Source organism: Colletotrichum spaethianum, assembly GCF_022836535.1.
Source record: "Colletotrichum spaethianum MAFF 239500 DNA, contig08, whole genome shotgun sequence".
NCBI classification, from domain to species: domain Eukaryota; kingdom Fungi; phylum Ascomycota; class Sordariomycetes; order Glomerellales; family Glomerellaceae; genus Colletotrichum; species Colletotrichum spaethianum.
Window position 1 is genome coordinate 933,050 of NW_026054778.1, and position 25,022 is coordinate 958,071.

Sequence of the window (25,022 nt, forward strand, 5' to 3'; positions counted from 1 at the left end):
CCTTGGAGGACAACCAGATCACAAGCCGTTGAATGGTTCAGGAGGTTCTCGTATCCAGCAATCTGACCAACTGGAAACAAGCCCAGGCTGCGGAATCTCTTCGCCGGGACCGCTTCATGCGCGAAGAATACCTTCTGCCCAATGGTGAGTGCGACAAAGTCCGATGAAACCAGGGATTTAGTCCAATGAGAATGCTGAAAACGATTTGAGCACTGCTGTTGGCCAGCAACAATCCTCCAGCTCTTGGGCTTCAAGGCCTCGATGGCGCATGCGCTTGTCTTCTGACTTGGGAACAAATCCGGTGACCTCGTAGAAATGTAGCTCTCTGGAGGTGTCGGAGTTGAACGGTGTGCGCAAGTGGACCGGGTGCCGGCGAATGTACTCTATTAATTTCCCCTTGGCCAGGAGACATGTATAGAGGCCCGTCCCATGATGAGCTAGCCAGATCTACCAAACTGTATCGAAGCTGTTCTCAAGCTGCATGGTCATAATAGGCTGAGGTGAGCGGGTCACAATATGGACCGATAATCTAAGGACCATAAGTCATGTTTAACATCATTACGTTTGGGTCCAACGCGGGACGTAGGTCTTCAATGACGGTCCGCAAAGAATGTGACAGAAGTGGATGTCGGTTCCGTGAGAGTTGAGGCGTCGCACCAGGGCCCTGTAGATGTCGGATACGGAGCCACGGTGTTATGGCGAGTGCTTCAGAGTGGTTCAGGTAGGCCTTAGCCCAATATCGAGTAGCATCAAGGCTTCATGGATTGCCATTGACGTCCGCAAATCAAACTCGAGATGGGAGATCAAAGCGTTTTCCGGACCTTGTCTCGTTTGACGTCGGATTTTTGGCAGGATTTGAAGGCTCGCGACACGTTCTTGTGAAGGACGAGTCGAGGGAATCGACCAGACCGGGGAAGGCCTTCTTCCATGGTCGAATGCATTGATCGCCATAGACTGCCGCGAGGGTTTATGCTGGCAATTCAACCAGGCCAAGTCGACTTAACTTGGCTGACAAAAGGCACGCTATTTTGAATATTGCTGACAAGCTACAAGGAGCTGAGGGGTGCTTCAAAAAGGGATAGGCGTTCTAGGTCCATGAGGCCACACCCCCTCCTCAATGCTGAATGGTTCCTCCAGACCGTTAAGAGGGGTGGGACATCGGGGTTGCCCCCTCCCCGGCAACAGTGCAGCGCAAGGATGGGATCAGGTCGCTCGCAGAATATCCTCACAGTATCAGTCTATCGCTTGACAACTTTGACGGATGGGGGATAGAGGCGGGAACGGGTTGGTGTGTCCGTACAGCGTCGTGAGTTGGAGATTGGGAATGAAGAAGGGCGACAGAGCCGTGGGGGAGTTTTGTGGACAGTGCCGAGTTATGCGCACATGGCTTCGATGCAAGAGGGGGTGGTAGTGGTGGTGAGGAGTCGATACTCGGCAGAGCTGGGGCCTTGTTCGAAACGGGACTTAACCGGAGGCTCATGTGGCACGAAAAGGCGATCTGCTGTTGCATTATTCGCGCAGGTGGTTGGACTCGTGTTATTCGATGAAGACTCTGTAGCGAATCGAGGTTATGACGAACTATCGGTCAGAACGGTATCCGTAGCAGAAGTGTCAGATGATGAAGTCGTTGAGTGGATGCGTTTCCAGCAGGTCAATGTAGAGGTCAAGGTAGCTAGCTAGCTAGCTGGGGAGACATGGAGGCAGCTGCCCGAAGCACGCCGAATAGAATTGTACCAAGCCGAGCAGCTAAGGCAGCGGGAAGGTAAGAAAAGTTGGAGCTCCGATCCATTCAGGGTCTGTAAGTCGGGAGTGAGCCTCCTACTGGTTCTTCTAGCAGCACCCTGGCGATGACATTTGACCACAGAATGCTTGTAAGTTGTTTAAACGCTTGGAAGGGGGCAGCGGTAGCCAGAGCAAGCAGGACATGGAGCTTCATGAATCGCAACGATGGGAGAAGATTGGGCATCGATGGTCCTATGGGGATAAGAGGAGCGGAGGATAACCCCTCATGAACCGGGGGTGCCTATCGCAGAGACGGCCGGGAGCTTTTGCCTTTTTTTTTGTGGTTTTTTGCGTGTGTATGTGTGTGTGAGTGTGTGTGTCCTTCTCTCTTTCCTTCTTCGCTCTCCTCTTCTACCTCCTCGTCCTCCTGGGGGTTTTTGATGCTGCCCTGTTCGAACCTCGTTCGTTCGGGGAGAAGGTACAGACCGTGGCGGTACAAAGTGGGTCCGATGTCCAGAAGTGGGTCCGTTTTCGAGGTCAAGAGCTATGAGAGGTCCACCAGTCCCGCCACAGTGTGTGTCGCTCGACTGGAGAGTAGAGACTCGAGTGCTCACAGTGCACCTCTTTCCCCTCCCTGCCCAGACACCCCTGCCCCATGCGTCCCTAGAGCTCTTAGTGGAGCAAGGGAAGGGCGGGTGAACCACTGAACGCTCGGCCGCCGGCCCACTGCCCAAGATGGGACGACGTTGTTTCCTTCCTTTCCCTTTGGCGTTCCGTATCCGTCCATGTCCTTTCCTGCCATGTTGCCCGTTCATCTGGATGTGACCGCCTTGCTGCTTCCCTTAGTACCTTGGAGTACACGACATTTGTAGGAGAGACAAGAAGAGGAACAGGTATCGATACATCGGCATCACTCTTCCAGGCCGCCCGGTCAACCGTGAGGAAAGTCGTCCCTGGACACCTTATGGATACTGGAGTTGCCATACAAACAGGCGAAGCAAAGGCGCGGCCATACCCGTCACACGTCGTCATTTTCGCCGGCTCCACGTCTCGCGCTCGTCTCGTCCTACGAATAATCATCTCTCACATTGGCAGTATTCCGTCCACTGGCCTCGCCCACGCCTTGTACCTTACCGGCGATATCCCCACACGCAGGTCAACCGCACAATTCGTCGACGTCTCTTCTGCTCAATCAAACCCCTTGTTAGAGCCATTTCAAGTGCGGATGATGGACGAGGAATCTCCTGTCGCCCCACGTACTGTCGCTCGCAAGGCCACGCCTTTCTGGCTTAGCTACCGACCTTAGCTGCTCGGATCTCATCTGTCCTTACATAGCTACTGCGTCAGCCCGTCCAGGGTGCGAGTGCTCCGTCCAGCCTTGGAGTTTACTTCTCCGTCTCACAATACCTCCGACCACTGCTCCAGTGAGCATGTTACCTGGTACGTGTGTGCCCGCGTGTCGTGTGGGTGGTAATCTCAGCGCGAAGCAGGTCCTGATGTCAGCTCATTGGCGCGCAATTCTTCCGGTTCTCAAGCCCGACTCGGCCTTTCCCTGATTATTGAGCACCCAAGCAACCGTTTTCTGTAACATTTCGCTTTTGGCCTTTCTTTTTCCTCGTCCATCAATTCCACCCTCGTCGGCCATCATCACGTTCCCTGGGTGATACAGAATCGGGTTTTCCTACAGAATCTCGCCATCCGCGCCGCTGGGCCACCCATCTATTGTCATCTCGCAGGAAGCTGTCAGACTCAGCTCCAGCACCCTTGATCCAAAAGCAGAACCAGACATGGACGCCGAGGCATTGGTCCCTACGACTGGCTAGTGGCCGTTCGCCTACCAGCTTCGAGCGAGCGAGACATGAGAGAAAGCGAGGCGCGGCCAGGCCTAGACGACGCGCTACAGGACGAGACGAGACGATACGAGACGGAAGCAAATCAACATCCCAACTAGTGTCTGTGTGTGGCTTGCCCCATTCCCGTCAAGACCGTCTTCCAGATGGCCCGTCGTTTCTATCCATGCGGCAACGGAGACAAACTGAGCCAGTGGCTTCTTCTAGCTCCTCCCCATATCCCTAGCCGTGGCGGTTGTCAAGGTCTAGGCATCAATCGTAGCTAGACTATGATGTCTTTATTGATGAAAACACTCACACCATCGCACGAGATACGCAACCTCATTACCATCAATATTCATCGCTCAGGAATCTCATGCCTCCGTTTCATGGTACTTGCGTTTTACTTTGTCATTTACTTTCCACTTACGCCGGTTGCGAGGGCCTTTTCAATGCACTCACTTGATCCTTCCGCTCTTACCTCTACCCTGCCAATATCATAATGCTTTACGCATAAAACTACCGCACCTAAGTCCTGTTGTCGCACCTTGCCAGGTTGCTACGTATCAAGCCTGTCGGAACCGCCTTCGTTGTCGAGCACTTTCTTCCGACAGGTAACTCTGCTATGGAGATATATTTCCAGTCCTCGTCTTCTTGTCTCACCAACCAAAAGTCAGAACACAGTTCACGCACTTCTTCCTTCTCATCTTTCCTAACGGATTGCTTGCGCGCCGGTGTTAGTACTGATCAAACCCCCCATGTCATTCTTTGCCTGGTCTGCTACCACACACCCACAGACAACCCCAAGTCACGACCCCCAGTCCGACTTAGATTCAACCATACCCACCACACGCCCCTAGCAGCAGATGGGACACCCCCCCCCCATATCCTTGCCGGTACTTAGCATCCGCCGCCTTTGCCTGCATAGCTTTTACATATGTACAATACGGCCCACCACCGCCCACACAACCTTCATCCTTCCGTGCGCTTGGTAGTATTACTACCTGAGAAGCCCGCCTACCCCAACCCCGACCTGCCAGTTCTGCTCTTCAAGCCTTGCCTTGTGCGCCGCGGCGTCTGATCCTCGTAGCATACCGCTGTCTACTCTTCTCGTCTTACTGGTCCGATTCGATTCTTCGGTCCCCGTCAGGCTCGCCCTCCTTCACTGGCCACTGGGACAGACACACAAGCCTTTCTTTCCGGCATCAGCGCTCTCACCAAGCAAATATCATCTCTCTTTTCTCACACCACTCTCCATGCCTCCCTTTACAGGTTGATCCAACGTCGAGGAACTGCTGAACCGTAACGAGTTGCCAAAGTAACTCAGCCGCCTATTGTCTCGGTGCCAAATAGCGTCACAAGGGAAGCACCTGGATCAGAGGCTATAGACGAGTTGGGCTCTCCTGATACAGCAAAGGATCAACTGTGTGGCTACTCGGTTGAGACGACTGTTGCACCCGCAGTTTAAGCACGCCCTCGAAACCCAACCCCGGAGCCTGCACCCAGGCCCGGCCCTTCTCGTTTAACGGACCTACGAAAAGAGGAACGACTAGTCAATCCGATTCAAAGACGACTCCCCCCCAACGCCTTTCTGCAGACTGCAACGCACTTGCGTCCAAGTCACCCCAAGCTCCAGGGCTTCTTAACCTACAAGCAGACCGCCTGCACGCCGCCCCCCCAGAGCAATTGGCCGTTTCTATCATGCATGTCGTTTTCTGTTCATGAAACCAAAACCGACCAGTATCTGTCGGGAACAGTAATCTCCACACTTGATCTGTGGTGCCATCTCATCAGTAAAGGCAGACTCAGCGGCGCGATCTCCTCCTTGCCATCACCAACCTGGAACCTGGCTTCGACGACGACAGGTCAGCCAGACACTACCATTTGCATCCTTGCCGATTTGGCTTCTTGGGCTCCGATACAAGTCGAATAGAGTGATATATACAATGAACCACTCCATCGCAGGGACTGCCACCATGGACCAGGACAACCACCTAGCCCAGGACGAAGACAGCCACATGGCTCACAACCACGCATCTTTCGGCAACGAGGGCTGGGGCGACATGAGTCCTTATGGCCATCATAATGGACTTTCTGATTATGGAGGTTTCGCTTTTATGCCGACAGTCACTCATGGCTTGCCGTCCGAATCAATCGGCAGAATGCCCCCTCCGCCAGCTCCTGTCCAGCCGATGCAGTCACACCAACAACAATCTCATGCGCAACTTCCGATGCTCATGATACCCTCTCAGCCAACATGGCCCAGTATGTTGACGAATCCCAACAGCTATTCAGCACCGCCCTTGGGGATGGCGCCTGTAGTTGCTCCGGCGCCCTCCAGATCGACACGAATGTCCAACGGTTCGCAACCTCAGCAACGTAGGGTTCTGACCGATGACGACCGGAAGAAGATGTGCCAGTATGCCGCTGAGCACCCCAACGTAAAGCAGACGGATATCGGTGCCATGTTCGGTGTTGAAAGAAGGTAGGTTCAGGTAATGCCACAGTGAAGGCAACGAGGCTCTAACGTTGACATCTCAGCACGGTCTCCAAAGTTCTACGGAATAAAGAAAAGTATCTTAACCCGGAGGCAGACAGGAGCCAGTCTCCCGCTGGTAGGCGGCACAACAAGGGCAAGTTTCCGGATATCGACCGAGCTGTTGCCGCATGGGTCAGGAGACAGCAGCAAGTCGGATTGACTCCGAGCGACGACGAGATCCTTGATCAAGCAAAGCACTTTTCCCGGACTACCAACGGTGCTGAAGCCAGCCAGATAAAGTCCATCAACACCACATGGCTCGAAAGGTTCAAGCAGAGAAACATTTTGGTTTCAGGGAAGCTCTTACGCCGAGCTTCGGAGACGAACATCACCGACCATGCGAAGCTCTCTGGCTCTCCATCTCTTGGGGCATCTGCAATTTCACCGGCATCCCCAATAGGGCATCCATCTCCGCTGTCGGCCGACAGAAGCGATGAGGATGCCGTCCATGGCCTTGGTTTCATCGGTTTCGGGGAAGGCGGCGCGTACAAACACACCAATTCGCAAAGCACTACATCTATCAACAGTGCCTTGACAGACGCAGGTAACTCATCGTTCTCCGGAAGCGCCCTAAGCCCGACGGCAACTTTCACGTTCTCCCCTGACCCCAACAATGGGCAATTCCTCTCAAACGACGCATCCCGTCAACTACATGGGGGAGCTGCTTCGAACTTCCAGAGACCGAGAAGCCAGACATTTCCGACTCTTGACATTGAGTACATGAACCAAGTCGGGGCAACAGAACCTATGACTCCGAAGTACCATCCTGCTTCCACGGCACCCTCGTCCGCATTGGAATCTCCTGTTCATGAAATGACAGCCCCGCATTTTGGTCTGGACACTGCTATTACCTCTTCGCCACATTTGCATCATAGTAGTAGTAACGGCAGTATGGCTGGGCGATCTGCTACAACCCCCGCGGGTTCTTCTCCGACGTCGCCTACTCAGGAGGATGCTCGAAAGGCCGCAGACACTCTACTGAGCTACATTCAAAGCAGTGGTGGAGGAGCATTGCTGGATCAGACAGAGTACATGATGATGATAAGGCTTACGGAAAAGCTACGACTACAGCAGCATCAGCTTGCCAAGGCTGGAGCGCCTCAGTCATTAGGTACTCTGGATCGAATCCCCGAGGGAGATGCCGAGATGTCGCCGCAGCACCCTCCCCCAATGTCCCTAGAGATCAAGTCCGAGCCGGTCGTGACTCGGTGATCACAAATTTATCGCCCTTTCCGAATGGCTTTACACAGGCAACACCATATCGGATCGGCTATCGGATGCCTCCTTTTTGGACAGAACGTTCATTGTTTTCTCAAGGCGTTTGTTGGCTTTGGTTTTGAGCTGGATCTGGGAACAGCCACATCGTGCATACGTGTGCGGATATCAACAACAGAACAATGGATCATCTTGGTCTCACCATTCTCTAGACTCGGCAAGAGTTCTGCAAAGAACGTAACCAGCTTGCCGTGATCGGGTTTCGGTTTCGTGGAAAAAAGAACAAACATACCATCAACGGTTCCTATCACAGGGTATCCAAAAGCCCTAGGCATACACGGTTTCAGTCTCACGACGGCCCCCGGGCCTCTCTCGATGTATCTTGAGGCCCCCGTCCCCCTTTTCCGTTTGAACTCCATGATGACGAGTTCAACCGCCTCATCTCCCCGGTTGCCAGTCTCACGACATTGGAATATGGCAGAATATACCTTATTATTACAGAACCGGTGAGGGAGCGTGCTAAACAACGTCCGCGCGGTCAACTTTTGATCTCCTTTTCTTTTCCCGCTCGGAACAACGCAGTATCATTGCCATACTCAAAACTACCATCAACATATTCATATACCCCAAACACACTATCGCTCCCTCAGGGGAAGAACTTTCCGCTCACGCGAACACCGAAATTCCCCATTGCGCGACTGTTTCAGCTTCAAATTCTTTCTGTTAACCTTCTTTCATATCTTTGTTGGTGCGAATTTCTGCAAGTTTCTGTCACTTCTTCGTATTTGGACTCTGGTCTCGACTCTTCACTGTATTATCTTTCTTTGACGCTCTCTGCATTGGAAGACGGGTACTTTCTTCTTCTATTGGTTGGAGGCTGTTTAGCCAGGCGCGGGAGGACGGGAAGGAAACAAGGTGAGAGGGAAGGGGTTTGGGAAGAGGATTATACGCAAGACTCGGAGAGTGGGTGTTTACGGTGATGGTCTTGGTCACGAGAAGGCATGGGCACGGGTTATCATAATTGATCAGCGGTTCAGGACGATGTCGGGACGGGGAGCAGGACAGCGAGGAACACGGCATCAATTTCATGGCGGAAGAGGCCCGAGGATGATGGGGAGACGATGTTGGACAAAGAGGGGTGAGAGGCGTTCACCCCCCGAGTCGCGGCCAGACGGCAGGGGAACCTCCCTTTCCCTTATGACTGGTCAAGACTCGCGTTGCCCCGGCCAGAGTATGCGCGGAAAACCGAGAAAACCGGGCGGCCCCTTTTTTGCATTTGATTTCCTAGGGAATAGCCCCCTTTTTTCCTCTCTTCCCATATCCCTCACTGGTCCGCAAAGCACACGAACAAATACGTCGTTTCTCTCTCACATTCTCTCTCCCGCCTCACTGTGTTCACAAAATATGTGTGGAGAAGAATCAAGGGTGAAGAATACTGCGTGCGTTACGGGCGTCTCCTACAGAAAGGGTATCTAAAACACGAGAAAAGAACGATCACAAAAAGGGTCATAAAACTGCAGGAATCCATCATAAGCTCAGACGCTCCTCCCAGAGCTCGACAACACCCTTTTCCGCCAGCTCAGGCATCAACCTCACCAGAATCAGCTCCAAGATGCTGTATACCAGGTGCTTATTGCAGTACTCGTCCGAGAAGACGTCAAGAATTCCATCCTCGATTTCGGAGAGCATCTGCTGTTGGCTACCATCCTCGCCGTCTCTGTCACTGATGTTACCGTCTTCGCTATTGGCAATAACGTCGGCCTCTTCGCCGCTACTGCCAACCTTGCTAGGGCCGTCGGCCTCGCTCTCGCTCAAAGCAGCAGCAGCAGACTTCGAGGCCGGATCGGACCGCCACCGGAGGCCAAGGCCTCGCCCGCCTAGGTACAGGTTGGCCAACCAGGGCGGGAGTCTGGCCAGAAGGGCGCTAGCGCACCTGCGGCGCAGAGCACGCAGCTCTTTGTCGGATGAGGGGGGCACCATTGTCGAGACGCCCGGGGCGTTGTTGGGGAAGAGGGCAGCGCGGATGGAGCGGAGGAGGGTCGGTAGGTATGCGGCGTCGAGAAGACGTTGGTGGATGGTGTGCGAAATGAGCCTGTATTTCGACGCGGCAAGCGCTCCATGTCAGTCCCGGGTACACTTCCGACTCGGAGTCACAACGGTTAGTGTGTGGGGGTTGCAGGATCTTTCGTATGTGAGCTGACAAAGGGAAGCAACGATCTGCGGCAAGGGAACTGGGCGAAGGGGGCTAGAAAGTAGGAGACGGCAGGAAAGGAATGGGGCACAGCTGGGTGGTGGTAATACGAGAAGCAGGACAAGGGATCAGACACCGCCGATGGCGGGCTTGCGGCAAATCATGTTCAGAGCCGGTCGAGGATGCGGCCTCCAGGTCCGGTAGACGAAGATGCGAAATGAAGCCATCGCAGCTCAGGTATAGGAGGCTTCAGAATCTCGTTGTCGCTCTTGAAAACAGCGTGTCGAAATATCTGGGCGTACTATATGTGTGTTCGTCTTCGCGACAGAAGGTGGCGTGGACGACAACAAGCCACCAAATGCGCAAAGTCTCGAGGTGTGAGTCGCTGTGTACTTCGTCTTCCCAGGACGAGCCCAGCCAAGCTTCGCATCGAACCACGGGGGACAGGTAGTTAGCCGCCCGGGGAGGACAGGCTATCCAGCCCATTTTTCGGGACGGGTCGAGTCACTGCTCGTGATCGGGACCGTTCCGCCGCATTGATCCAAGGCATCGACAGGCGGTCAGGAACGAGAGCCCTTGACAAGCCCCCTCATAAGCTGGATCCTGATAGTGGCCTTAGAAGTAAGACTCTGGACCGGGAATGCGCGTCAAATTCCAACGCTGGGTTGAGATGACAGTGGGGCGATGCGAAGCGAAGGCCGACGGTTGAGCTGCTGAGTACAGTGTCTCCGTAGGCGAGGGTGGGCGAAGAGATGACGGTGATGAGAGGGCCCCCTGCACAGTGATGCTCTTTGTTGGACCTGGGCGCGTAAATGAGGCTTGCTGGTGGATGGAAGCGCAGCCCCGCGAGGCCTATCAAGCAAATCGGAGGCGAGTAACGTCGAAACATGCTGCGATTGGTTGAAAGCCACGAGGTCCTTGGAATGCAACCGCATGTTTCGAGGAATCGGGAAAAGAGGTCAAGTCAGGGTTGGGTCGCATAATGGGCCGGGTGGGAGTGTGTCGCACAGCAGATCTCGGCCTTTTTCGCGCGGTCCTGCACCAAACTCGACCACATCGCTGCATGCACCCCAGGCCGTACCGTTGCAAGCGGTATCAACCAGCTTCAACAAATCCGTTCAGTGTGCAGCCCACTAGACCATCATGGAAAAGGCTGTCCCGTCTCACGCACTTGTCCGACGGGATGCTTCTGACCGCTCACTGGAGCTGGCTGAGGTCCAGTGACTTGAACCTCATGCGGTGTGACGTGAACATTCCAAAACAGGGAGAGAGAGAAAGTGAAGGGTGGTTGCCTACCTATCCATGGCTCCGTTGAGACCAGCAACACGACCTGGGCCTTTCATTGCTCCAAGCTGTAGCATCGATAGCATTCCGCTCAACCAAGGCATGCGAGTGTCCATTTCGATCAAGTCCGATATGCAGGTCCACAGTTTGAAGGTGGCAATAGGCGTCTTCACTGGCCGCGCCTCGTTTGAACTAGTGGCAGGATTTGGCGTTTTCGAGTTTGATATTTGACCAGTCGCCTCGTGTTCCTCGTTCAGGTCACGGTCTGACCGTGGGGGCAAGGATGAAGACATGGCGAGAGTGGTGATGAGCAGACGGATGGATGTGAAGGCGAGGAATGACCATTGTACAAGCGACCAGAACGCCCCCTGGACGGACCAGCTACGACGAGCCAGTTTAGGGCCCGCGGATGTTGACCCGGCCCGCAAAGAGTCCGCAGCCCCTTCTTCGATAGGTCCTGATTTCCCCTTATCAAGGACTCTGGTGAGAATGATAAGGCATTCGTAAATGAGCCAAGGTTGCGAGAGTCGATTGGCGAGAACATTACCAATGATCAACTCGGAAAAGATTTGGCCGACTAGGGAGGTTAGGCAGTCGTTTTCAAGGTCTTCAGTTGGCAGGAGAACAGCGAGTACTCCATGTACCAATAGCTGACGGTAGATGGCTTCGTTTCCTTTCTGAGCCGCGACAGACGAAGGGTCTTCTGGACGAGGTATGGGCGACAAAGGGGCCAAAGGGCAAAGTGAGTGGTACACTTCTCGAGGGTCGATTTCGGTTGGAGGTTTGGAAACGGGATCATGCGCTGCGCGATAGGCTGTTGGGTACATTGTCAGCGAAAACTGCTACGAGAACTGCATATGCTCACCCACCTAAAATGTGTCTGTCCAGCAAATCGGGAAGCTCATCAAACAGGAGACTTTCCAAGTCAACTTTCCGTAGTCGTTGCTCCAAAGCTCTCGTGCAATGGGCAATTATCTGGACGATTTCGTCGACAAATGTGTCATCGGGAGTGATCTTGCTATACCACGCTTGTACATATTCCCTCAGAATAACCGCAATGAGTGCGTATAGCTGCAGGTCAACATCGTTTCGGCTGGTCAGGGGCGGTAGCAGCTCCTCGATCGGGGCGGGAGTTGCCCTCCCTCTTTCAGCCAGATGCTTGGAGCATAGCACGCGACGGATGAAGGCAGCGGTGGCCTTGTCGGATAGGAAGTCTGTCGGCGCAGGCCGGGCGGACCGGCGAGCAGAAGGGTTGCCCTGTAGTGGAGGACGAATTCGGTCGGCGCCGGGGGTGGGCAGAGGTGTAGGGATGGTCGAGGCCGCGTCGGTCGAGAAGCTGACTGTCGCGGGGGCTTTTGGGCGCGGCGTCGGGGCGCGAGGGGTAGCGACAGCTGCCATGGCCGTCTATGTTCGGCGCAACCGCAATCTCATGGTCTGCTTAAGGTGGGTTTGGGCGCGTATGGCCCTTTGGCGGTGATGGTGGTGAAGTGAGGAGCTGTCGTCGACTTTGGCTTGCAGCCAGCAAGAATTCAGACGACGCCGATCCGCGAGGTGGTCGAGACGGCGGGCGGGAAACTGGGGACCTCCCCCCCGGTGCTGGTTGGGTTGCAGGGAAGGGCTGGTCTCCCGCTGCAGTTGCGTTTAGCGGCTCAACGGCCATGGCCCTGTGCTCTGCAGCCAGCCACCTCTGGTACCAAAGGCTGACTTACATAAGGCGCCTGCCGGAGTGGCCCGCATCTGCATAGGACGAGCCGGCACTTGCCCCGGTCGCCGAACCTGACCTGCCGGGACGTTTGGCAACGCATGCGCTTGTCTTGCTAATGCGAGTCAGATTCACATGGAGTACACGCAAAACGTTCTGGAAGCTTTCCCGTCTTAGTCCCTTGTGGCGCTGGTTCTCGAGTACACTTTCGAAACCGAATTCTGAGCATCAGTTATGCACGTCTGACTGGATTAACTTTAACACTGGTTGGCATTTACTCTTCACTATGTTAACTTAAATCACCTAGGTATAAGTTAGAATAAGTAGCTCAGGTCAAGCACTTGTGGGTACAGTGCTTCAGAAGAAGCGGGCATGCTCCTAGTCTCACAAACAAGTCACACAACGGTAAGAGTCGACTTGATCTTGATATTTCTCATCTCCTGTTGTACAATGCACATGCCGGTAGAAGTATAGTACACTTATTTACAGGGCCCCCGCATTCGGCCAGGCACCAGTCCCTACTTCATGCCTTCAGTGAACACAGCTGCCGCCTATTCATCGTCCTTCTTGGTCGTCTCATATCTGCTGCAAATTAGCACTGAGTCACATCAAAGGCATAGTCGAATCGCGTACCTCTTTCCGCGGAACGCCCACACTCCCCAGTTTCCGCAGCTGACGTCCTGGGGATCCAGATCGTTCATGTCCCACCTCAAGCTGCGGAACAGGTTTTCGCCAGGTTCCAGCAGCACATCGAACTCGCCGGCGGCCGTCTTGCGAACCCATTCAATGTCTCTCTCCATGTCGAACTGCGTGTAACCCGTGGCGATGATGGGAAGCTTGGTCTCCAAAAGTAGAGGGAGCGTCTCCGTCCACTCGTGGCTGCTTGCGGGATGGCCCAGGCCAGGGTGGAAAAGACAGAAACAGTCAAAGTACGGGTCGTACGGCGCAAAGTACCCGGTCTTGTGGATGGTATGGTAGTAGTCCACAATAGTGCTGATCTTCATCTTGTGCGATATCCGGTCCTCAATGACCATACCGAAGGGGTTCTCGGGGGTTCGCGGCGGCAACGGGAACTCGTCATCGCGGTTTGCCATACTCTCCGGGCCGATAAAGATAAGATGAACCCTGCTCTCGGGGAACAGATGCGCGAGCTGGAGCCAAACGTTTCTAGGCAGCGATGATTCGGCACGAGCTCCCAGGCAAAATATCCGCACAGGAGGAGCTTCGGGACGAAGGTCCTTCATAGCCGTGCCCTTTCCGGACAGTGGAGGGTGAAGGGTGTACCGTAAAGCTATCACAATGTCAGTTCCGAGGCCCTTCCGTTGCCGGTATTCGCAAACTTACCACTCAAACTCTTCAAACCCTCGCTCGTCAATCTTTCGCCTTGCTTGATGCTGTAAGGGCTCAGCTCATGGAGAACACTACCAATGGTGATAGGGTATGTAAGCATCTTCGTAACCTGGCGCATGCTACGCTCATCATTTATGGCCTCGAATTCGCGGCTGTACATGAAGGTATCCCAGTTCGTCATGTTAACAACAGCCTCAGGCATCTGATCATCTGCCATAACGAACTCGGGGAACGCGCGGCCAGACCGAAGATCATGGTCGTCTTCGTTAATCTCCTTCAAAGTGTCACAGATCTCGAGATGAGCCTCGTAGTCATCCATCCAGTGTTCCTTGCTGCAGTAAACAGGGACTCCACAGTCGGGGCATTCGAAATCGACGTGCGCCGGCGCAAGCTGGCCCGTTTGCGACTGGGCTTCCTCTCCGTGAGGGGCAATGGTAGGAACTCGAGTCGCGCGATGTTCTGGGTGAGGGCAATACGCATGCTGTCTCATGAAAGCCGCACGGCGGCGGATCTCTGGGATAGGCGAGTTCGTGAAGGAGTGGAATAGGTCGTCCGATCGGAGCTTAGGGGCCGGGCTTTCGTTGGCGGTGGCCTTGGCAGCAACAGCTTCTTGCGAAGCTTTCGGCGTCGAAGAAAATTGTCTCGTAGGCGTATTGGTTGTCTTCGATCTCCTCGAAACAGTTGAATGGAGGCTTCGGGTCGAGTGGGCTGATGCAATTCGAGGGGCGGTTCTGGAGACTCCATTGGCAATCAATTGCTTCCGCAAGGTTGCAGAACATTGTCCGCAAACGCTGGATACTGCTCTTCGCAATGCTGGCTCCATCTTGGGCAACTGTGATGTAAGCCCAGTTGCGTGACCTGCGATGATTCTCAGTTCCGGCGAGCTGCGGAAGCTTGCGCTCGATGCCTTCCGACCCGAAATTTTGGAAGAGCTCGGATCAACAAAGCCCCGGCGCCGCTGGTCCCCACTACTCCTAGCGAACTCGTCTCAGGTGCCAAGTGGGAACCTGGAGCTTCTGAAATTTTGTACTGGAGCTCCCCAGCCTCCCAACCCAGCAACACCTCAAAAACACCACCGCGTCTCGTGTCTTGCCCATCTATTCGAGCTCGAACCTTGAGGCCGCGCAGGCTATCTGCGCTCACCTGCAAATATGGCGACGACCTCAAACATGTTCCTGTACTCGCTGACCCTTCAGCCGCCTACCAATGTCACCCAGGCGGTGTTGGGTCAGTTCTCAGGAACGAAAGAGCAGAACATTGTGACGGCTTCGGGATCTCGGTTGACATTGCTTCGTCCGGACCCGTCACAGGGCAAAGTCATTACCTTGCTCTCTCACGACATCTTTGGAATCATCCGTTCCATGGCCGCATTCCGTTTGGCTGGAAGCAACAAAGGTAAGTCTCGTGCCCCCATCCCATTTGAAGCTTCACTTAGTGATTTGAGAAGCTTGCCGGTCGCGACAGGTGTCCTCACAACCAATGTCGCTCGACTTCGGAGGCGAGACGTGATTGTCAAAGGACTTTGCTGACCTTGTGTCAAAAGACTACCTCATTCTCGCGACTGACTCTGGAAGGATCACCATCATCGAGTACATTCCTGCACAGAATCGATTCCAACGTCTGCATCTGGAGACTTTTGGCAAGTCTGGAGTGCGACGAGTCATACCTGGGGAATATTTGGCCTGCGATCCTAAGGGTAGAGCGTGTCTGATTGCCTCGGTCGAGAAGAATAAGCTTGTCTACGTTCTCAATCGTAACTCGCAGGCAGAGCTCACAATCTCGTCGCCTCTTGAAGCACACAAGCCTGGCGTTCTCGTGTTGTCCATGGTTGCCCTGGATGTTGGTTACGCGAATCCGGTCTTTGCCGCGCTCGAGATTGAGTACACAGAAGCAGACCAAGATCCCACGGGAGAGGCGGCTCGTGAAGCAGAGACACAACTTGTTTACTACGAGCTGGACCTTGGGTTGAACCATGTCGTCAGGAAATGGTCTGAACCAGTCGACCCCACGGCTTCCCTGCTCTTCCAAGTGCCGGGTGGTCAGGATGGCCCTAGTGGAGTCTTGGTCTGTGGCGAGGAAAACATCACGTACAGGCATTCCAACCAAGAAGCCTTCCGTGTACCGATCCCGCGTAGGCGCGGTGCGACGGAAGACCCGTCGAGGAAGCGTCACGTCGTTTCCGGTGTGATGCACAAGCTCAAAGGCAGTGCCGGCGCCTTCTTTTTCCTCCTGCAGACCGAAGACGGAGACCTCTTCAAGGCTACCATCGACATGGTCGAGGACGCTGATGGTAATCCCACTGGCGAGGTTAAGAGGCTCAAGATCAAATACTTCGACACCATTCCAGTCTCATCCAGCTTGTGTATTCTCAAGAGCGGTTTCTTGTACGCCGCAAGTCAGTTCGGCAACCATCAGTTCTACCAGTTCGAGAAGCTTGGAGATGACGATGAGGAACTCGAATTCTCAAGCGACGACTTTCCCACAGACCCCAAGGCTGGATACGACGCTGTGTATTTTCACCCAAGACCTTTGGAGAACCTTGCCCTCGTTGAGAGTATCGACTCGATGAACCCTTTACTTGACTGCAAGGTGGCAAATTTGACTGGCGAGGATGCTCCACAAATTTACACAGCCTGCGGCAACGGTGCTCGCAGTACATTCAGGATGCTAAAGCATGGATTGGAAGTCAATGAAATCGTGGCTTCAGAGCTACCCGGCATTCCCTCAGCTGTGTGGACGTTGAAGTTGAACCGCGGCGACCAATACGATGCTTACATTGTTCTGTCTTTCACCAACGGAACACTTGTTCTTAGCATCGGTGAAACTGTTGAAGAAGTCAGTGACTCTGGCTTCCTAACATCTGTGCCCACGTTGGCGGCACAGCTGCTCGGTGAGGATGGTCTCATCCAGGTTCACCCCAAGGGCATTCGCCACATTCGCCATGGCCAAGTCAACGAGTGGGCAGCGCCGCAGCATCGGTCCATTGTCGCAGCTACCACAAACGAGCATCAGGTTGCGGTGGCCCTGAGCTCGGGTGAGATCGTCTATTTCGAGATGGACGGCGATGGATCTTTGGCCGAGTACGACGAGAAAAAAGAAATGTTCGGTACCGTTACTTGTCTGAGCTTGGGCGAAGTTCCGGAAGGACGCCTTCGAAGCTCATTCTTGGCTGTCGGCTGCGATGATAGCACCGTGCGTGTTTTATCGCTGGACCCGGAGTCGACGCTCGAGAGCAAGTCGGTGCAAGCTTTGACTGCACCTCCCTCGTCTTTGGCAATCATTGCCATGGATGACTCCTCGTCTGGGGGATCAACCCTTTATCTTCACATCGGCCTTCACTCTGGTGTCTACCTTCGTACAGTTTTGGACGAGATCACTGGAGAGCTGACGGACACAAGACAAAAGTTCCTTGGCCCCAAGCCGGTGCGGTTATTCCAGGTCACTGTTCAAGGGCGGACTTGCGTCATAGGGTTGAGCTCACGTCCATGGCTTGGATACTCTGACCCTATCACTCGTGGCTTCGTAGTTACGCCCTTGAACTACGTTGACCTTGAATGGGTCTGGAACTTCAGCAGTGAGCAGTGCGAAGAAGGTGTTGTCGGCATCCAAGGCCAATCGTTGAGGTAAGCACGCCTTCCATTTGAATCACCCCTTCCTTTCATGACATGATGAGAAATTTGGGATCCTATGCCAAAGCGCTATGAGGTCTTACGCAACATACCAATTGTTCCTACTGAGTCATATCAAAATCTACATCTTTTGAAGTCACATGTCTAGATCAGCACTGACGAGACATAGAATTTTTGCAATTGAGAATCTCGGGGACACTATTACACAAAAGTCGATACCCCTTAGCTACACTCCGAGACGCCTTCTCAAGCACCCAGAGTACCCCATGTTTTACACTATCGAGGCAGATAACAACACGCTGCCTCCTGATCTTCGAGCCAAACTCATCGCGGAACCGGGTGTTGTAAATGGCGACGCCCGGATCCTCCCACCTGATGAGTTTGGATACCCTAAGGGCAAGGGCCGATGGGCTTCATGCATCAGTGTCATCGACCCTTTATCCGAGGAGCAACGGGTCTTACAGACTGTTGACCTCGATAACAACGAAGCAGCCGTAAGTGCTGCGATCGTGTCTTTCGCTAGCCAGGACAACGAAAGTTTCCTCATTGTCGGCACAGGCAAGGATATGGTTGTCAACCCCCGCCAGTTCTCTGAAGGCTACATTCATGTCTACCGTTTCGGCGAGGATGGCCACGAACTGGAGTTCATTCATAAAACCAAGGTCGAGGAACCCCCTTCGGCGCTCCTCGGCTTCCAAGGAAGGCTACTTGCCGGAATCGGCAAGACCTTGAGGATATATGACCTGGGTCTGAGACAGATGCTTAGAAAGGCTCAAGCCGATGTGGCTCCGCAGTTGATTGTGTCACTGAGCACACAAGGAAGTCGTATAGTTGTCGGCGACGTCCAGCACGGCATCACCTACGTCGTCTACAAGCCTACCACCAACAAGCTTATCCCCTTCGTCGATGATACCGTCTCCCGATGGGTCACCTGCACTACTATGGTCGACTACGAATCAGTTGCTGGAGGCGACAAGTTTGGCAACATGTTTCTTGTCCGCTGCCCAGAGAAGGCAAGTCAAGAAGCCGATGAAGAATCTGGCGGTTTGCACCTTCTCAACACGAGGGACTACCTCCATGGCACCCCCCACCGCCTCAACCTCCTCGGCCACTCATACACCCAAGACGTTCCCACCAGCATCACCAAGGCGAGTCTGGTTGTCGGTGGCCAGGACGTGCTTCTATGGAGCGGTATCAACGGCACCATTGGCGTCTTCATCCCTTTCGTCACGCGTGAGGACGTCGACTTCTTCCAGAACCTCGAGCAGCATATGCGAACCGAGGATGCGCCGCTTGCCGGCAGGGACCACCTTATGTACCGTGGCTACTACGTTCCCGTCAAGGGCGTCATCGACGGCGACCTGTGCGAGAGGTACACTCTCTTGCCCAGCGACAAGAAGCAGATGATCGCCGGCGAGCTAGATCGCTCAGTGCGAGAGATTGAAAGGAAAATCTCAGACATTCGTACTCGGTCCGCCTTTTAAGGCTGCAGACCGGCGGTGGTTTTGTTTTCTCATATGGGCAGGTTTGCTCCCCAAGTCGATCTTCGCGCAGGAGACGGGGACGCTAGGACATGTTGCGTGTATTGTGTACAAAGCGTTCCAACGGAATATGGTAGCGGCGTTTTTTATACAGGCCAAACAGAGCCTTGGGTGGTTCAGGACATGATGACGATGCAAATGAAAAGAGTTCTAATAAACACCAGATGCCCCAAACGCCGACTGTTCTTGCGTCGTGCCAAATGTCAAGTGATGATCCCCTAGTGTCTCAATTCTCATATTCGCCCCTCGAACCTCACGCAGAGCCCCTCCAAAACGGCCCACGATCTCGCGGTGCGGCTTTGTTCTTCTTCTTCCCTCCCTCTTGCACGGGATGATTTCTCTCCCAAGCCTCATCGTCACAGTACGCCTCCATGGCCGCCGCTAGGTCGTACCCAACCTGCTCAAGGTACAGCACAGCAACATCGTAGTCGGAGACCTTACAACCGGTCATGAAACGGCGGATGCGACTTTTGCGCAGCTCCTCCTCTTCGCCCTCGACGGGCCGCGGCGATAGGCTGACGCCGGCGGCGTAATACTCGCCCGGGATCAGCACCGTCCGGCGGCCCTGGAGAAGGTGGTCGCTGGTAATGTTGTTTGCGCGACGGAGGACGGCGGCGGGCACGCCGTAGCGGAGGGACAGCGAGGCGACGGTGTCGTGCTCGTGGTTCAGGAAGTGGAGGGTGTCCTCGGGCGGCGTCGCAGTCGAAGATGACGGGGCGCTGCCACCGCTCTTCTCGTCGAGAGATGTGTCGGCGGTGCTGGGCGTGTACGGCGGGGGCGGGGCCGCAGGGGCGCCGGAGGAGAGGTGGTGGGTTGGTGGGAAGGAGCTGTACGACGGTGGGTCCTTGAGGTTCGGGGGCAGCACTGAAGGCGCCGAAGAAGTTTGGCAGTATGGGCAGTAGGACGCGAAACGGGGATTGTTCTGCAGGCAGTCAGCATCGCCAAGCGGGGAAGGCGAAGGGAAAGTAGACGGGAAAGTAGACGGACGTAGATGCAATTTCCGCAGATTACACGAGAGCAGCACTCGAGTCGCCTATCGCCCGGGAGCGGCTTCTCGGTGGCGGTGCTGTGCCGGGGGACGGAAGCGAGAAGCTTCGCGCAGGTGCAGCAAGCTTCGTCTTCCATGGCTGTTGCGTTGCGCTCGGTTTTCATGGTTCTGCAAGATCAAACGTCGCAGTTTACAGGTCTTTGGATCGCATGTGTACCTTGACTTCTAAGGAAAGTTAGCAGCATGGCGCGCGTGAGGATGGGTTACTGCCGAGGGAAGTGCATGAACCTTAGTCCGCGATAGTGAGCCGCCGACGGTGTCACGGGCTGAAGGGTCCTATCCCCACAGTGTCGCCACCCCCACTGCGCCGCACCGCCACCACGGCCGAGCTGGCCGGAGTTTACTGACGTCTTCCATCCGTATTTCGTCCAAGTGTTTCGAACCGCTGTGGTGAAATGCTCGCAGGCACGCCATCGCGGCCCGACCAACCCTATAGGATATATATATCAGAGACGAAGTCTGACACAGCTACCATTGCAAACTCGGTCCTTGAGCGGTACTCTTACAGCTCAGTCAAACTGATAACAGCCGGCGCTACAAGTGGCCGGCAAGTAAAGGATTTTCCGTGTCAAGAAACAGCTTCTAGACTAGGGCTCGGATATGCTGAGATCGCATGCGCGTGCTGTGTGTTCGCGAAGATAAAGACTGTTAGTACTATCTCAATAGCGTATGTTTCTTTCAAGTTGCTGGAATGAGTTTGGAATGAGTTTACCAAAAACCTCGGTGACACATGAGAGCAACTTGACAATGTACCAACAAACGCTTGAGAAGAGATAGGGATGGGAGGAAACGCCATAATGAGTGGAAAATATAGATAGCTCGAATCCGGGCCGTATTTCGAGCTGTCCTGTTATGTCAAGTATGAGCCTAAAGCTGTGGGTGTTCTCACAGGACACCCACCATACCATTGCCAGAATGAAGTCATTGTCGCTGTTGATCGGGTTAGAGGCAAAGCTATTCAACAGAGGGAGGAACCTGTGGGGTCCTCGACCTATTCCCTTGGGCTTTCGATGCTGCCCGGCCATGAAGACAATTCTCAATCTGCTAACTTCGTGTCCTCTCGCTCTATGTATTAATACAGTTTGCATGAATACTTGCAGTCCAAATCTTACCCTTATCGGGCAGTTGTCCTAGAAAGACAACAGACACCATAAGCCGTTGCGCGAAGGCGCGGTCTGTGAAGGGTGAGGACTAGGCCGCAAAGGGGGCATTCGGCATCTCCAACACAACATCATATACAATAGACGGAGTTAGCAAAACTGGAAAGAGAGATCGTATCTCGAAGGATCTAAAGACTCCAGTGGTTCTCTCTCAAAGGGCCCCTTACGAGCAGGGAGAGAGGGAAGCTTCGGCAATCACCAGCCGGTCCACCTGTAAGCCGACGGTCATGCGTCCAAAGCTTCGAAACAGCTCATTTGGCTACGTTACCTTTCAATGTGGCGCTTGAGCTTGATTGATCCTGTTGAAACCTAGCTTCCATAAGCCGGTGTTTGATATAGTAGAGGCTCAAATTCGATGGAAAACCAAGTTAGTTACATATTATGGAGCTAACAGAGCTACCAGCAACTGAATCTTTCGGAACCAGTCTTAGATAAAATTCAATCACAGTCTGTTTCGAAGCTTTATCCCACCAAGCCATTGGCTGTGTTGTATCATAGGTCAAGGCTGTCTTTCTTTGTACAGTCTTCGTTCCAGTCGTAGTGCAATGAGATGGTTTTCTTACTCTGACGGACGAGCAATCCCGTCTCATCAATGTCTCCAGCCTACAGGGCCTCGCCGTGCCCTTGACGCGTGACTCAACAAAGGCCTCAACCTCGATTGCTGCAACGTCGGCATTATACTCCCCCAACAACCACTGGGAGCGGGATACTTCCCTGACAGTCATGTTGTTTCCTCATCCACGTCTTCGGCTGTATGGGCCATGTCTGTCATCTGCTCGAGGAGTTGGCAAACATCGTTGTTGTAGGAAGAAGCTCGAACGAGATGATTATCGAGACTTCTTGAATGGAGAGTTGCCCCTTGCTCGTTTGTTCGTTTTGGTAAAGCCATCATCTTAGCAATGTCGGCACGTCCATCCGTCATATGATGTAAATACCGCACTCCCATGTGGCGGCCGCAGTTATCTTCTGAACAAGACTGTTTATTGTATACCAGTGAGTGTTATTCAGATTGATTGCGAACATTGGGGTTCTGATGCTGAAGGCCTGTTGATTCTCGCTTCATGGGTAAGGCAACGGAGGGCCCGAAGAGGATGTTTTCTTGTTATTCTCACAGTGGGCTTCGAGATTACTAACGCTGAAGGTGGTGTAATCCGCCGAACGCAACGGCGTCAACTTGGCGTCTGCTGGCCGGGCAAAACTTGGACCAAAGATAGAGGAGGCAAGGCTGAGAAGACATGATGTAAAAGATCACGGAACAGTCTATTCGAGTGGCTCCAAGAAGGGCCTCTAGATATCTTTATGAACAGAAGAGGAAATAGGGAGAACATAGACATAGAGGGGAAGGAGTAGCGTAACTTCCCCAAAGACATCGAGGCAACCGCCCGCAGTGGAACTACTATGGCAGAAGTTGCTACCTCCCATTCACGTGTCAATATTCTCATCCTGTACCCTTTGATGAAGTACCCCCAAACCCTGCTAGTGCTCCTCATAGCTCATGTCTCCTGCCGTTCCCACTGCCTTCATCGCAAGAGACTTTCAATGACGTGCAGCCGAGTGAATTAGGCACTTCAGCCTAAAATCTGTACGGGATTGCCGATAGTCCATTCGTGACTTGAGTTTAATAGGACCACGAACTTAGCAAGTTCTAGTCTGAGCTTTTTGCCGTTTTGGAGACTTTGAATATGCCTCATACTGTTTGCCACATTAGTATGTCGGGGTTTCTTTCAGGCTTTTACGTTCGGTTCGAATTCTAGAGAGCCAACTCACTTGGTCGCGCCTTCAGCAACGTCGTTCAGGCCCAATATACTAACGCAAGGCCACCGCTTCCATGTGTCACCTTCCAGTCAGTCAACAGCGAGTGCTGAGTGTAATCCTTCTCCTTGCTCCAAGCTCTATCGCATACGATAGCCATATCTGTAGGGTCGTACACAAAGAGTAACGTCCGCTGATCACCTACGAAAGCCCTGTGTCTTTAAGTCACTGAGACGTCATTCGATGAACCAGGCAATCATACGTCGTAGGAGCGACCTGTGGTTTGTATTAAAAGCCTCAACGATTTATTAGATCCCCTTTTTGACGTCTTGGCACCTTCCAAATAGCAGCTTTAGCAGGAAAGACGATATCGTTGCTCATAGAGGTTCTTCAATATGCGCGTGGTTAATTCACTGGGCTCTCGGTGTTCTGTTTCGTCCGGATCCTTGGAATGCTTCTTGTCCGAGGTCAAGAAGGACATCTACTTACCCTGAATATGTAATTGGTTCCCAAGCTCCGTTACGACTTTCGCTGTGATTCCAGATTTTCGAATAGTGAACATGCGCTTCTAAACTAGGATCTTCGCGCCAAGAAGTGGGCTTAGATGAGGTTACCTACGATACCTAAAATACTGTCCAGATGTAAAGCCCTGTCAGAGGTTCAACTGCAACCCAGCGATAAGTCAAAGATCCAAAAGTGAAAGCTATAGACATAAAGAAAGGGATGGTCCCGATTCGATCAGGCACAAGATACAGTCTTAAACGACCGATGAAGCAAACGTTGGTAAACAAAAAAGAATAGGCAAAGCCGTTTGGGTAGGGTCAAGCTCATCTTAACCATCAAAACCAGATTTATAAACAAAAGGTATAAGTATATTCATTCCCAAGAGCAAGGTATGTATTGCTACGGTCAGATGTCCAACAGTGATGTTTTCTGCTGCAAGTTGCCAAGGTTGATACTACCGAACAGTAACCGTAGGTCTTGCTGGCAATCTTGTTGGTCTGAGTAAACGGCAACCAGCCGAAAGTAATATTTCGGGAACCTAGAAATTATCATCGCAAACTACAATCGGAATCGCTTGGTAGTTGACTTCTTATGGTCTACGTATCATTCATGTTCTGGGCTGGAAATCTAAAACTCATTGCGTGTCTTTTACGATGGCGTTTGGGGCTCGATATTCCTTCTGTATTGCAACTCGGACCAAGACCACTCAGAGAAAATGACACATAAGAGGCCATCATTAGGCCGGAACCAGTCGACCAGGCATATTTCTTTTCATTGATTCTCAGCAAGCAGCGGGCTTTTATCGGGCACACAAAAGGCATCAAAGGAGTGTAACCAAACTCTTCCGCTACCGAGAGCCCCACTCGGATCTCCCCGGATCTTCCAGTTTTGTTAATATTATACCAAATAAGAAGACTGATTTAAAAGCGTAGTATGCCAATACTATAAACGATACATTTTTAATTTATGTGAGTTTGTCGAAAATTGCACCATCCCATCGACGTCGAATAGCCGTGGTGGTGAGCCAACCGAGAGACGGTTACCAATTTAACGACTCGAGTGTGAACATAGAGCTCAAATGTGCTTTGTAACCACAGGAAACCTAATATGAAAGTTCACCATGTTCAATAAGAATTGTTTTTTATGATTTGTTGCTTGAGCCATTCTATGGGCCATCTTCATTAGAGCACATGTGCAGCGTTTACTTACTCAAGTTTTAACACGAAAATGAGGGTGGTTTCCTACTACGCTACTCAGAGAGACCCGATACCCGGGAATGCCAGCTGGTTGCAGCTGGTGGAATAACAGCTACCTACCAAGGGGATGATCCACAAGTTGTTTGAGGGCAATCACCACTGGAGGTATGCCACTGAGTCAAGAAAGTCGAAATTCCCTTGGGCTCCCCTTGGAATGGCAACTCCAGTAGGCATTCAAAAGACCCTACACATCATCTTCACTCCTTGCGGTCATCCATTTTGACTTCTCCACCTTCAACATCAAACCATTTCATGACAGAGCCAAACGCAACCACCCTCCACAGATGACCACATCGGAGC

General features: G+C 53.1%; 6 protein-coding genes across 6 annotated transcripts; 2 read left to right on the plus strand and 4 right to left on the minus strand.

The window, feature by feature from the left end:
- Nucleotides 1-5,527: 5,527 nt before the first annotated feature.
- Nucleotides 5,528-7,302, plus strand: ColSpa_04097 (major centromere autoantigen B; the record flags this gene model as incomplete). Its single annotated transcript, XM_049270309.1, has 2 exons — nucleotides 5,528-6,036; nucleotides 6,093-7,302. The coding sequence occupies 2 exons, from the start codon at nucleotides 5,528-5,530 to the stop codon at nucleotides 7,300-7,302; spliced, it is 1,719 nt and encodes a 572-aa protein (XP_049126266.1).
- A 1,530-nt stretch (nucleotides 7,303-8,832) lies between these two features.
- Nucleotides 8,833-9,285, minus strand: ColSpa_04098 (uncharacterized protein; the record flags this gene model as incomplete). Its single annotated transcript, XM_049270310.1, has 1 exon — nucleotides 8,833-9,285. One exon carries the CDS (start codon nucleotides 9,283-9,285, stop codon nucleotides 8,833-8,835), a length of 453 nt encoding a protein of 150 aa, XP_049126267.1.
- A 1,503-nt stretch (nucleotides 9,286-10,788) lies between these two features.
- ColSpa_04099 (PXMP2/4 family protein 3) lies at nucleotides 10,789-12,178 on the minus strand (the record flags this gene model as incomplete). The annotated part of the gene is made up of 2 exons (XM_049270311.1): nucleotides 10,789-11,483; nucleotides 11,650-12,178. The coding sequence occupies 2 exons, from the start codon at nucleotides 12,176-12,178 to the stop codon at nucleotides 10,789-10,791; spliced, it is 1,224 nt and encodes a 407-aa protein (XP_049126268.1).
- An 855-nt stretch (nucleotides 12,179-13,033) lies between these two features.
- ColSpa_04100 (protein MSS51, mitochondrial) lies at nucleotides 13,034-14,655 on the minus strand (the record flags this gene model as incomplete). Its single annotated transcript, XM_049270312.1, has 3 exons — nucleotides 13,034-13,064; nucleotides 13,116-13,773; nucleotides 13,827-14,655. 3 exons carry the CDS (start codon nucleotides 14,653-14,655, stop codon nucleotides 13,034-13,036), a joined length of 1,518 nt encoding a protein of 505 aa, XP_049126269.1.
- A 328-nt stretch (nucleotides 14,656-14,983) lies between these two features.
- On the plus strand, nucleotides 14,984-18,945 carry ColSpa_04101 (pre-mRNA-splicing factor rse1; the record flags this gene model as incomplete). Its single annotated transcript, XM_049270313.1, has 3 exons — nucleotides 14,984-15,227; nucleotides 15,376-17,455; nucleotides 17,631-18,945. 3 exons carry the CDS (start codon nucleotides 14,984-14,986, stop codon nucleotides 18,943-18,945), a joined length of 3,639 nt encoding a protein of 1,212 aa, XP_049126270.1.
- A 310-nt stretch (nucleotides 18,946-19,255) lies between these two features.
- ColSpa_04102 (uncharacterized protein) lies at nucleotides 19,256-20,154 on the minus strand (the record flags this gene model as incomplete). The annotated part of the gene is made up of 2 exons (XM_049270314.1): nucleotides 19,256-19,924; nucleotides 19,990-20,154. 2 exons carry the CDS (start codon nucleotides 20,152-20,154, stop codon nucleotides 19,256-19,258), a joined length of 834 nt encoding a protein of 277 aa, XP_049126271.1.
- Nucleotides 20,155-25,022: the final 4,868 nt, after the last annotated feature.